The following is a 12,678-nucleotide window of genomic DNA, read 5'->3' on the forward strand; positions in this document are numbered from 1 at the left end:
CCCCTTATGACGCGCATCTTGACGCCTTCCTGTTCAGTCTAGACTGCGACACTAAATCAACACGTTTTGCATTTAAAATGAGATGAGGCCCAGCTGGAGAATCTCTTGGCAGATCCATCAGATACTGCGGTTGGAAGCTCTTCCAACATGTTTTAGCCGCCGCGCAGCTCCTCAACCACTGCCAGCCTTGGACGTTTTCGTGTTGGTCCCAACCAGAGCCAAATTCTCCGACAGGTCAGGAGACGAGTGAGAGACTCGGCTGATCCGTCATTCATTCGGCCGTTGTGTTCTAGAGCACTTATATGGGAGAGCTTTGACATAATTCCCTTTTCTGCCATATTTTCCCGTCAGATACAGCATTCGCTTAATCTCAGGAGGCTAGTAATTAGCCAAGTTTTCAGGAATAGAAATAAGAGCACGTTATGACAATATACGAGGCCTAAACTGAGGTTAGACTAACAGAACTGACTTGGCTCCATCTTCCGAGCTCCAGATTCAAGCACCCATATCATTCAAGATGATACAGCCTCTATGTATGCGAGATAGGCGCTGGTTCTAACCTGGAAGGCTCTCATAGCAGGAGAACAAATCAACAGAAGGCCTTTGTTTTTGTGGTTGACGATTGGCTTAGTCTGACTTATGTACTTCTAGTCTCGTGTAAGAGACAAAAAGAAACATTATGAGACCCAGGATTCTCCTCTGTCAAATGGCGAATTCGTCTATCCCACGGGCATGTGATATGTGATTTTCCTTCTACAGAACTTCCCTTGCAACAGAATGGATCCGGATGAGTGAGAAGGGAGAGGTAAAAAAAAGAAAGAAAGAAAAACCCAGTTCGACCTTCGAGGGTTGGACTAAAAGATTCTTGGACTTTTACTTGTGGTATTATTAATCAGAATGCTGCACTAAGCAGCCTTCTTTGAAAGACATGCATGTAATTAGAATTTGAAGGGTTGCTGCCTATTCTGGCCACTGCCCGCGAAGCAAGTAGCAAAGAAAAAGAGATAGTCAATGATTGACTTCAACAAATGTAAGCTGTTCGTACTCATTTGCCCTCCCAGCTCCCGCCACGCAACGACTGGTCGCCCTACATCGTCACTCATATCTCACATCAAACAGCATCGTCCATAACGTTAAAGTGAGAAGGGGGTATATCATTTCCATTACTTTTCGTCTCCACCGTCAACCCGCAATCAACTTGTCATCCGTCTCCAAGACCTTCTCCTCAACGCTCTTCTCGCCATTCACCTCCCCGTTGCCATTCTCCTTCGCCAACTTGGCCTTGTCCTTCTTACTCAGTGAGACAGCCCCCTTGGCCATGGCCTCCTTCGGCAACGGCCTGATGATGGGCTGCACAACCCACCACGGCCTCGCACACCTCTGCACAGCCCCCTTGGAGCTCTCTCCGTCCTCGACAATCTCCTCCTCCCCCTCTTCACCCTCTGTCTCAAACATCTTCCCATCGCTCTTCTCATACTCGACCAGGCCGTCTGCAACCTTCCTCTCCACCTTGCTCAGAATCTCCTCGTAGGCCTCCATGTCGCCCGCCCGGGCGCGCGCGAGCATGTCCCTGACGTCGGTATGCTTCGACACAAAGTGCCTCAACATGTGGAACATATGCGGCTGCATCGCCGCGTAGTTTGGGTTGTTCGTGCGCTCCTTCTTGCCGCTCGCCTTCTTCCCGGGCGTGTCCTTCTTCCTCTTCTTCCGCGCAGGCTCGTCCTCCTCAGCAGCAGCCTGGTCCATCTCCTCCATCCACGCAGTGTCGTCGCCAGGCACGAACAGCGGACGCCGCGCAGGCGGCTCGACGCCGGCCGCGTACCTGTGCAGGATGTCCATGTACCGCCTCATCACGGCGTCCACCCTCCACCCGCCCTTGCCGTCCTTCCCGCGCCAGTACTCCCTCTTCTCGACCTCGCTCCCGGGCTCGGGCTCCCTGCCGAAGATGGCCGGGTCGCTCAGGTTCCCCTCCGCGCTCATGATTCCGTCCGCGCCCGTCGCCTCCAGCGCGCGCGCCAGGTCCGCATGCTGCAGGATGTTCCCGTTCGCGAAGAGCACCGTCTCAGCCGGCAGCTGCTCGCGCAGCCACCTGATGATGCCCCAGTCCGCCAGCCCCGTGAGGTGCCCCTTCTGCTCCCTCCGGCGGCCGTGCACCGTGACGATCGACGCCCCCGCCGCGAGCACGTTCTTGGCGTACGCGAGCGTCGCCTCCTTGGTGTCCAGGATCCTGATCTTGGCCGTCACGGGGATCGGCAGGTTCTTGTGCAGCGTGTTGATCAGCTTGAAGATGAGCTCCTGGTCCTCCTGCAGGAACGCGCCGTATTTGCCCTTGCGCGCGATGCCCTGCGGACACCCCAGGTTCAGGTCCACCGCATCGCAGTACGGCGCGGCCTTGAGCGCGGCGCCCAGCAGCGCGTCCGGGTCGTTGGCGCAGAACTGCACGAACAGCGGCCGGTCGATCTTCGGGTTGCCATCGAGCCACGGCTCCGGCGTCGGCTTCGCCTCGGTGCCGCCGTTGGTCGCGGGGCGCACGGCCTGGAAGTGGCCGTCGCGGTAGTGCTCCGTGTCGTTGAAGATCCTGGCGTGGAACATGGGCGTGTATGCGACCAGGTTGGTCTGCTCTTCGGGGGTAAGGAACGATCGACTCAGCATTCGCCATGCCTACATAAACGCCAAGCTGTCAGTCATGCGCCCGAGGCAACCGAGTTCATGGGAGACCAAGGGAAAACTCACGAACTCAGATTGGTCCACCATGGGAGCCAGGATGTACTTGGGGCTCCCTATGCTCTCGTAAAAGGCCCGACCGTGAAGCTTCGGCTTGACCTCCGCAGCGGCCTCGGGCCCCGCGGCGGTTGTGTCGGTCGCGGGTTTCGCCATTTTCGTCGAGAAGGAGCGGGTGAGCCGGATGATGTGAGGCGTCCGGAGCCTCCGTAGCCTCAGTATAATCTCCAGAGTGTCGGTATTCTCAGTCCAGTGGGCATGCGACCAAGTGCAGCATCATCCGTGGGCGACTTTGATGGGTGATGGCGAAGGCGATAGGCGGGACCTAAAAAAAAAGTTTTGAGCCTTGCGCTGGTGGGCACGAGGCTGAGGACTCTGAGCTTATCTGATTGGTGGGGCTGCGGGTCTCTGCCAATTCCCCCACGCACCCAAGGGGACCTCGACGCACGACGAATGACGTCGTCCCGCTGGTCCGCAAGGGGTAGCATGTACCGGGTACAACGAGGTGCCTGGGTCTCATCGCGCCGCTCGTCTGAATCTAGCACTGAGACGGTGTGTCGGACCAGTCAGGGCGCGTCAGGAGAACAAAGGACTTCGCCTGGTGGGTAGCATTTCAAGCCGTCGTCACATGTAACCCGGGATAAAGTTTTGCAGGGAGGCAGTCCGCTCTAAAGTATTCAATTCGCTGGAATGGTCGATACCAGCATCAAGACCTCGCTGAGACTAAAGCTGTTTTTTCGAGATGAAAAAGCCACACACACACTTTCTATCTGCCTCCTCTTGACTCCACGAAACTGGAAGGCCACAGAACGCGAATGGAACCGACAGATAAAGAAAACCCTTTGACCGCCGACAAAGCAAATACAAACACAGAAAAACTCGACCGAGTGTCGAGTGCGATGGGATCTCCGTAGAGTCCGCATCTCGTCCTCCAGAAGGCTTGGGCCCATCTGATAAAAAGTGTAAGAACAATGGAGGCTACCACCATTATCGCCATCGTGTCCCATGGTCCGTGTGATCGCTGCCCAAATGCAAACAGGCTTTTCGGCCTGTGTATGCACTGACTGGCCTGTGTATGCTGTTCTGGCTGGCCGCCAACTCCGAGTGTCGCCCAGCCCATCCGCAGAAAATTAATCGATGGAGGGCGGCCCTTCAGCCATTCCAGCCAGGCAATGGAAAATGCTGTCGAGTGACGACTGAGAACGCCTTGACACCGTACGATGCTGTTCCTGAACGCCGTCGAATGGTAAATGTAGTTCAAATACATGATGGGTTGAGTGTACCCATCATCAAGAATCAAAATTTGGAAGATTCCGTCTTGCAGGCGTAGCCGTCGTTAGAAGAAGTGCGTGTAAATCTTGGAGTTTTCGTGAACTTCCATTTCCTGTGTGCTGTTAGCGTTTGCGAGTCTGGAAATTTCCTGCAATACCAACGTACCATCTTGAATGTGTTGAGCTCCTCCTTGATCTGCTGAGCCAACATGGGTGTCAGGCGGTTGCATGTAGCAATCTCGCCCCTGCGATCATACTCTCCACTTGGCCATGTGTCGTGAAAGACGATTCTCGGTGAAAATGTCGCGTTCCTCTTGGTACCTCCGGAAGGCGTTCCAGGAGCACTCTTGCTGTCTTGGCGGAGTCTAAGAGCGGTCATGAAATAATCCTCGCTGCCAATGGCGACCGACCCCGAACGCTTGTGGCCCTGTGCCTCATCATTCGGCGTGCTAGGCGCGGTGGAAATAGGCGAGTCGGAGACATTGGGGATGGCGGGGAGTTCGAAGGGTTTGGCGCCATCGCGTGCTGGGCTGTTTGATCGGCCGTTGTGCTTGAGGATGCCTTTCCTGACAGCAGCCAAAACCTCGGCACGCTCCCTGTCGCCACCCACGATGCTCTTTCGACCGGCGCTGTCGGTGCCAGAACTTCCAGCACGCTCGGAAACCATGCTAGGAGTGTTGGAGACGTCCAGCGAGTTTCGCTCCAGGTGAGGGAACCCTGTACCACCGCCATTTTGTGCGCGGGGGTCAGGGTTGATGTTGACCCTTTCGGCCTCAACAGTGATCATTGAGACAGCGGCCTGGCTAGCTTCCGGAGCCATGGCATCGGCGGCGGGAACGCCAATGACGGACTTCGGTCGGAAGAGACCCACTAATGATCGCGTGCTCTTCTTCATGCCGCGACCCATCTTACGGATCATGATAGAAGCAGAAGACGCCGTTGACGAGATGGACAGATTGTCGGTCGATCCAGAAAATAGCCGTCCGCCGTAAATGTTGCTCCCGATTCCTCCCTCCTCCTGCTTCTTAGCGATGGCCGCCTGCTCAGCCTCGTACAACTCATCTGCGGTCGGGTCCTTGTGCAACTTCGATGCATCACCGGCGTTCACATTGCTGGGTTCCACCGGGGGTTCGGGACCAGCAGCTTTCTTAAAATCAGCGGCGCTGCCAAAAGAAAATGCGCGGCGAAGTCGCGATGTCTTGCTCTTCGATTTCGTGCCATTCTGTTTGATTGCTGCGAGCTGCTGCGCGGCGGGGCTGCTGGCGTTGGCGTTGGATGCAGCCTGCTGCGGAGCATTTCCCAGAGAGGAAGGTGGTTTTTGGGGACTGGACTCGGTCGACATGGTCACCGGCTTGGAGAGAGGAGACGGAGTGGGTTGTCGCTTGGCCGCATCTGACGATGAGTTTCGTGGCGGGATGTTCACGATCTTGAGCTGGTCATGTTTCGATGAAGCATCATCTGGGGTTGAAGAAGACGAGGAGAGAGAGGGGTTTGCCGTGGGGGTGGGTACGCTACGGTTGGCAGACTGGTGGAAATAACCTTGTTAGCGATGGAACACTTCAGGATGGTCGGGCCAATGCGTGATTGGGCAATCCATCAGAGGGATGAGGCGAGAAGACGCATCAACAAAAACAGGTAATGCGGTGTGCGTGCAGAGCGAGATGCTTACCGAGGACGGCCGCGAATGGCTGCTTCGACTCGACGCGACGCTTTCTGCGCTGCCATTGCGAACATGCATGTTGGTGTCGGTGGGAGGAGCGAGACTGGAAACCATGCGAAGCGATTTTTCGTTGTTTTTGGGAGTTGGAACGCGGTCGGGACGGGAGGATTCTTCCGACTGAGCGAATTCCTGTGGGGTTAGCGGCTTGGGATAATCGGCAGAGTCTAGCGAATGCATGCTGCGCCGCCTCAGTCGCATGGTGTCCTCCGCCGGTCGATTCAATTGCATGTCATCAACCGCGCCATAATAACTGCTTGGTCTGCTCTGGAAAGACGCATTCCGGCTTCGCACTGACGCGCTCTTCTGGTCATTGGAGCCAGGTGCATTGTACAAATGACTAACGGTGGCCATGCCTGACCCTGAAGGGGCGCTAGTCTGGCGAGGCTGCTGTTGCTGGAGAGCCGGGCGCCTGTACCTATCAGGTGTCGTCTTAGCACCGGCGGCCTGAGCGAACGTCATTTGCGGTGTCGTGCTGCCGGCAAGATACGCAGATTGAGGTCTCTGTGCCTGGGGATTTGTGCGAGCGGCGGGGATGGCTGAATCGTCTCTGGATCCGCCCTGGCTCGTACCCATGTTATGGCTGTATGAAACGGAAGAGCTTCCAGTGTGACGAGACCGGTTGCCATCATGTCCTTGAACCATACCCTGTGTCGGAACAGCGGGAGAAGATGCCGTGCGATAACCGTTGCCATACTGCTGCCACTGGCCAGTCGTGTTCAGGCTGGGAGTGCTGGTGAAGGCATAGGGCTGGATGGGAGCATTACTGCCACGGTAAACGCCTGACGCCCCCGAGAAGTTTCGCTGCGCCTGCTGGGCGGCCATGTACTGCTGATTTGCCTGAGCTTGTGCGGGCATCATGTTTCCGGATGATCGGGTCTGGAGAGTGACAGTGCTGGTCTGCTGGGGATACGTTTGAACCAACGCAGCCATATTCCAATCAAACGACAACTGCAAAGGTGCCGAACGAGTGCTCTTACGTCAACCTCGTTTTGCTCCTAGGTCAGGTCCAAGCAGACTTGGACGTAACGGCGACAGATGTTTATAGACGGGTGAACTAGCAAATTGCAGCTCAAATGCTAAATACTGAAAATCAGTTGTTAGCCAAGATGTATCGCTTCCAGCAGCATATCCAGATGAAGCCATTCGTATGGCGAGGCTGCGAACACACACAAGCCTCGTTCGCCGTGAAAAGGTCTAGGATGATTTGCGAGATAGGCGATGGACGAACCTTTTAGTCTCTCGAATGCAAGGGAAAGAAATATTTCTGCTGTATCCCGGGTGACCAATAACCGTGTGGGAGAAGTGAAGTTGGCGTGAGTGGTCAGAACTCGGGTGTGGAATGGAAGGTCGCCTGCGGCCAGGGGCAGTAACGGTGTCGTCGTGCCGAAGAGAGTAGACGCTTCACTGCTACCGCGAAGTCGTCGTCTTCGCCGTCGTCGACGAAGTAGTAGCCAAAATGGAAGAGGTGATCGACCGAGGGCAGAGAGAAGAGGGGATCAAGTGTCACGGAGACAACTCGAGTCGTAGCTAGCAATCGACCAAGAACATGGGAATGTCAGGGACTCGTATCCGGTTCGAAATCGTAACGCAGCAGTCGTCGGGAACGGAGAGGGATGGGTGATGACGAGTCAGGGCACGGGATCGTCTAATCGTTGTCGTCGTCGGCTATGGGAAGGAAGCTTTTCGAGAAGCTCCGTCGGGTTCACACAAAGAGGAAGCAATCGTGAGAGGAGTCGGTTGTGTTTTCGGTTTGTGGTTTTTTTTTGTTGTTGGGTTGGGAAAGACGGACGGGCGACACGCGGAAAGGAAAGGAGGCACAGTAAGAACGACGGTAAGAGCGAAGGACGAGTTGAGGTGTGATCGAGGGGACAACGTTGGACCGGGGAATTGAATATGGGGACAACCTAGGAAGCAGGACCCTGAGAGTCAGACAACCTCAGCGTTGGGGGGCGGATTTCGTGACTTTTTTTTTTTTTGGACGAAAAAAAAGGGGTCGTTGATGGGACGAATTGGGAATGATTTTTTTTCTTTGGGGGGGGAAGGGCTGAGGAGGCTGTGGTAGAGAAGGGGGACTAAGGGAAGGGGGGAGGGAAAAAGGGAAGGAAGACGAGATGGGAATTTTTTGAGGGGATACAGAGAGAGGAAGTTGGGTGTGAAGATGGTGAGGTGCGAGGTGAGTGAACGAGAGTCCTGGAAGGAGGAGGAGCACGCTGGACTGGAGACTGGAGACAGACACAGACGGTGGATAGGCAGGAAGGGTCTGGTCGAGATTGGAGACTGCCAGATGGGAAGGTTTTTGGCACTATCGTACCGATGCTGCATTGGCTTGCTGGAGCCAGACGGCGATGGAGTTCCACTTGGACCAAAGCATCCTGGGAGGGAACCCCGGCCGAGTGTCCACAGGCAGACTTACTGCACCACTGCCCACACCATGCACCCGTTCGACGTTCCTATTCGTACCCGCTACCTCGACTGGGGCCTGGAGCAGCGAGGAGCGAAATGTCCCGTCTACCCCGGCACCCTGTGATGTCCACGGCAGCCTGGGTGCCCTGTCCAGCGCCGCTGCCTCTGACTGGTCCAATTCGGCAGGTAGGGGACTTTCCCCCCCATTTGCTGCCATGGCCTTCGATGTGCAATTCATGCCATGCCAGGCCATGCCATGCCCCTTTCACTCAGCACTCTGTCCGCTGTTCATCAGAAGATATTACGGATATCTGCTCAGTTACTCAGTGTGCTGCTGTGGTTCCAGGGGCACCTTCCGTCAGCTTCATCAGCCCGCCTTCAGGACGCCCCTGCCTGCCTAGGTGCCTAGGTTTTCAGAATACACAACGCCGGGCCTCACACTGCACCGGGCTCGCTCAACCACCTCTCTCCTCTCTCGTCTGCTGCTCGTCTCGTCCTCCCAGCAAGACCAAGACAAGACCTGTGTGAGACTTTCCACCACACAGGGCGAACCTTCAGGAAGCCCCCAATACGGAATGGTGCGAACGCGTCCCTTCGTCTCGGGGAGTTGTCTCTCGGCTTGGAGAATTTTGGCATTTTGCCATTGGGCAAACGGCCGAGAGGCGGCGAATCACGACCACGCTACCCCTTGCTCCTGGGCGACAGACATGCCCGCGTTCGACGCTCTCTCCTGAATGAGGTAAGCCGACGGTACTCTGTTAAAGGGAAACAAAACACACATCACAACATTGAACACGCCAAGGAACCGCCAACCTGCCCATGGGATTGGTCCGGCACCGTTTGGTGACGGCCAGATGGAGGCAAATGGCTGGATGGGATAGTGCAGCAGGCTGATCAGCACCACCAGTGCAGGCACAGGCAGGCGCTCATACTCACTTACGCAGGGCCTTGAAGCAACTGCAAAAGGCACATCATCAACATGTCCCGCAGACGCGCAGCAGCCCCTTTGAAGCACGGCCGACGCAGCTCATCAGCGCCAATCCCAACTTCAGGACTGACAGCTTCCTACCTGTCTACCAAGCCTACCTACCAACAAGCATCACGCGGCATCACACGCACACGCAGGGCGCAGAGCACAGGCCCAGGCACAGTAAGACGAGAGATGAAAAGCTGCATCCAGGAGACGCAACGCCTCCTCCGACACAACAAATACACGTAATGGCAATCCATCGCCATCTGCCTTTGCGTTGAAACGAGGCACGAGGAGCGGCAACAAACGGCCCTCGTCTAGACCCAAGACGAAAATCTTCACACTAAGACCCCGAATCGCCTCCCTCCAGCCTCACATCGGGACCCCTTACGCAAGGTACACAGACAGTACAGCGAAGACCTGCGCTGGGACAGAGCCAGCTATTCGGGATTGAGGCACACCATACACCACACCACACACCGCCGTCGCCCCAAAGCCTAGGGGACCAACTAGGTGATGCGCACCAACAAGTAGCGTACAGTCGCGGAGCACGAATACAACACAGTAGCTCGACCCTGCAGATTCCTCAACTCGGCCGGTCTCCCGTATCAGCAGCAGATCGCGCAGCTAAGCTCACCAAAACCAGGCTCGTCAACGCATCTCTCGGTGGAGGGCAAGACAGCCAGACCGCCACGGCGGTACAAACACATGCCTTACGAATCCTGCCCAGCCAATTACACCCGCCTCGCCTCAGTCAGTCTCTCTTGGCCAGTCCGGCCTGTATGAATATCTCTGCCTCTGGCCTCTGCCCCCCTCTTTTGCTGCAGTGCAGTGGTCATTCACCTGTTACGTGTGATGGGCCGGGGGATACGAAGAAAAAGGGAACGCTTTCCCCGTATTTGAGTTCGTGCTTACCCCACCGCAGTGGCTTCGCCTGGCTAAGATGGTGAGGTAATGCTACGTGCATATCGGAAGGGATGGCCTCCCCTGTTCCGGGAAGGAAATTTCACAGGTCATCTCTCAAGTTTCGACACCCATCTCCCACTCCAGAGTCCACGGGGGCCCGACTGCGGAACGTGTGGATTGAGGCCCGTCTGGAGATGCTGCCGGACTTGGTTTGGCTGGTCAGGGCGTCCCAGGTGCTGGCCGACGGAGGGGGGAGCGAAGCCGTTCACGATGGGCTCCGCAGCTCGGCCGCATCAGCAAGCAGCAGCGCCGCAGCCATCACAAACAAATCACAGACGGAGAAGCCCTGTCGGACGACGCACTTTATATCCGGACGTCCAAAAAAGAGTGTCCTGTCTTACGAGTCCGTCCCAATCTACCTCCGGCGCAGTTAATGGCCTGTTGAAGTCACTTGCTTGGCTCAGAATGCTGCACCACGGCCATGCCTGATTCTCGAGGCCGGCCGTTGAGGTTTGACAGCCTCCCATGACGTTGACTGAGGCCCGGCCTCCGATCCGATCTCAGAGTTTGCAGCTGCATGCCGCATCATCCCATGGTTGCCACATTTTTCTTGCTTTCATCCATTCTTTCTTCCTCACGCTTGTTCTTCGCCCTTTCGAGCTTGAGCCTTAGCTCAGTTTTATACACTATATTTAGTCCGTGGCCAGAGACCAGTCGGGGGTCCACCAAGTCAAGTAGGGACCAACGACCAACGGGCTGCCAGTGGCCCACGAGAGAGAGGCGGGCGATGGAGAGACATTCGAGGTATGCTGTACGTGGGATGCACCGCGGCTTACATGCAAAAAGGAGGAGACCTCGCCCGGTCCACTAGGTACTTGTACCCGTATTGTATCTATGCCGCGAGTGGCGGCGACTACGAACCAGTGTACGGCCACGACCACGACTTCGCCCACACGAGATTCCCACAGGCTGAAAACGGGGTCAACAACGACAACGGGGCGGGAATGACGCTAGCAGGCTAGTGGGTACGCAGCAACATGCTTGACAACAGGCCCTGATCGCTTCTGGCGGCGATGCGGCGACGGCCTTGCGGTCCCCTACAACTTTCCGGCGCCCCCTGCCGATGAGATGTGATGCTTCCGCATGCTGACCACTGTGCAATTTGCCTTCAGGATGCAGTGAGGGGGATTATGGGGGCATGAGTAAACAATCCCATGTTATCTCCCCTGTGGAAGGCTGCATATCAAAGCAAGCTACGGACGCTTGATCCTGATGCCACTGCAGCAGCGCTAGCGGCACGCGTCTCTGGCGATGTGAAGTGAGTTGCGGTGAGTTGCTCTCTGCATTTCGATGCTGGCAAACCCCCATGAGGTACTCCAACACATTACTCCGCAACGCAGTCTAGAAGCTCATGCTTTGGAAATGAAGTTTTCCTGTCAGCGACCAGAAGAAAAGAAAACCCCCAGGCCAGGTCCCGCTAACATGGTTTTACAAGGAGCCGCCTGGTCGCGCGCAATCTGCTTCTTACATTGAAGGCTATGCTACCTACGCACAACTCATAAGCTAACGATACTTCAGCCTTGTGATGCTCGATCTGCTAGAAACTATTGAGCCACAGCTGGGCCGCTGGGCATAATACAGCACGCGACAGCAGAGCTATTTTGGCTGTCAGTGTTGCTTTTCCCGCCCATCCGTGCATTGATGCAGAGATTCGTGTCGCTGGCTAGTGCTGTTTGGACGATGCGCGCCCATGTCCTTGGTCCTGGGCTGTGGTGCTGTTCGCGATGAAGAGAATGTCAGCAGCACAAGACCCTGCGTTGCGCCTGAGGTAAGCATCCAGTTTAAGGTTGATCAGGCGATGCCGCTGGTGTGTTCTGATGATGAGCAGCATCGAAATTAAGATTGAAGGACACGAACGACAATATGGAGAATAGTCAAGCGACGAACGGCCTGAGCATTATCTCATCGAAGCCAGCATCTGTACTTTGCTTCCTTCAACCGCCGTCATTATTCCCGACAAAGCCTTCCCCACGGAATAACGCAATCAACACATCCCTGGCCGCCGCGCTCTTGCAACGGGGAAGCCGTCGGCGCCAACGTCTGGCGAATGTTCCTGCGACTGCGAGATGAAGAAGCCCAGACCAGGTGCACAAGTCTCAATCTCGTTGGAAACGTCCCGCTGTCTGCTTGAAACAGCTGTCCCAGACCGATGCTTCACTGTCACCAAGTTTACGAGAATTTTTGTCGTAGCGGGGGGTGACACTCACGCCGTAGAGCCTACCGACAACCTTTGCTGCGACTTATCTGGCTGCTTATTGAGGGCCTGAATGGGTAGGTTTTTAGCATCATTTGCAACAACAGAGTTGCGTCCTGCAGCTTACACACTGCAAGGGAAGGCAACATCATCCCGTCTGGTCTTTTTCCAAGAGCCTCGGCGCCGCAGACATCATCAACTCATCACCATCAACAGAGTTTCGGCAGCTTCCAGCAACGTTTTCTGCCTCATCCCACGTCTCTGGAGCAAACCTTCCGCTCCTAGGCCAATCAACCCCCGTCCCTGTCGCTCAATGCCCCCCGTGGGCCGTCAGCAATCAATCTGGTCTTTCAAGTTCCTTCAAGAGAAAAATGCGGAAAGCACTTCACCAACAGACAAAGACCCCAGAACCTCGCCGTTTTTGCACCCGTCA

General features: G+C 55.8%; 2 protein-coding genes across 2 annotated transcripts; both read right to left on the bottom strand.

Annotated features, from left to right (window-relative positions):
- Positions 1–1,182: 1,182 nt before the first annotated feature.
- On the bottom strand, positions 1,183–2,877 carry CGCS363_v006615 (tRNA-dihydrouridine(16/17) synthase; the record flags this gene model as incomplete). Its single annotated transcript, XM_036638464.1, has 2 exons — positions 1,183–2,661; positions 2,734–2,877. 2 exons carry the CDS (start codon positions 2,875–2,877, stop codon positions 1,183–1,185), a joined length of 1,623 nt encoding a protein of 540 aa, XP_036496316.1.
- A 1,180-nt stretch (positions 2,878–4,057) lies between these two features.
- BNI4 lies at positions 4,058–6,642 on the bottom strand (the record flags this gene model as incomplete). Its single annotated transcript, XM_036638465.1, has 4 exons — positions 4,058–4,105; positions 4,159–5,517; positions 5,662–5,841; positions 6,055–6,642. The coding sequence occupies 4 exons, from the start codon at positions 6,640–6,642 to the stop codon at positions 4,058–4,060; spliced, it is 2,175 nt and encodes a 724-aa protein (XP_036496318.1).
- Between the last annotated feature and the right edge of the window lie 6,036 nt (positions 6,643–12,678).

This window comes from Colletotrichum siamense (genome assembly GCF_013390195.1).
Source record: "Colletotrichum siamense strain Cg363 chromosome Unknown KSG_Cg363_contig04, whole genome shotgun sequence".
Lineage (NCBI taxonomy): Eukaryota > Fungi > Ascomycota > Sordariomycetes > Glomerellales > Glomerellaceae > Colletotrichum > Colletotrichum siamense.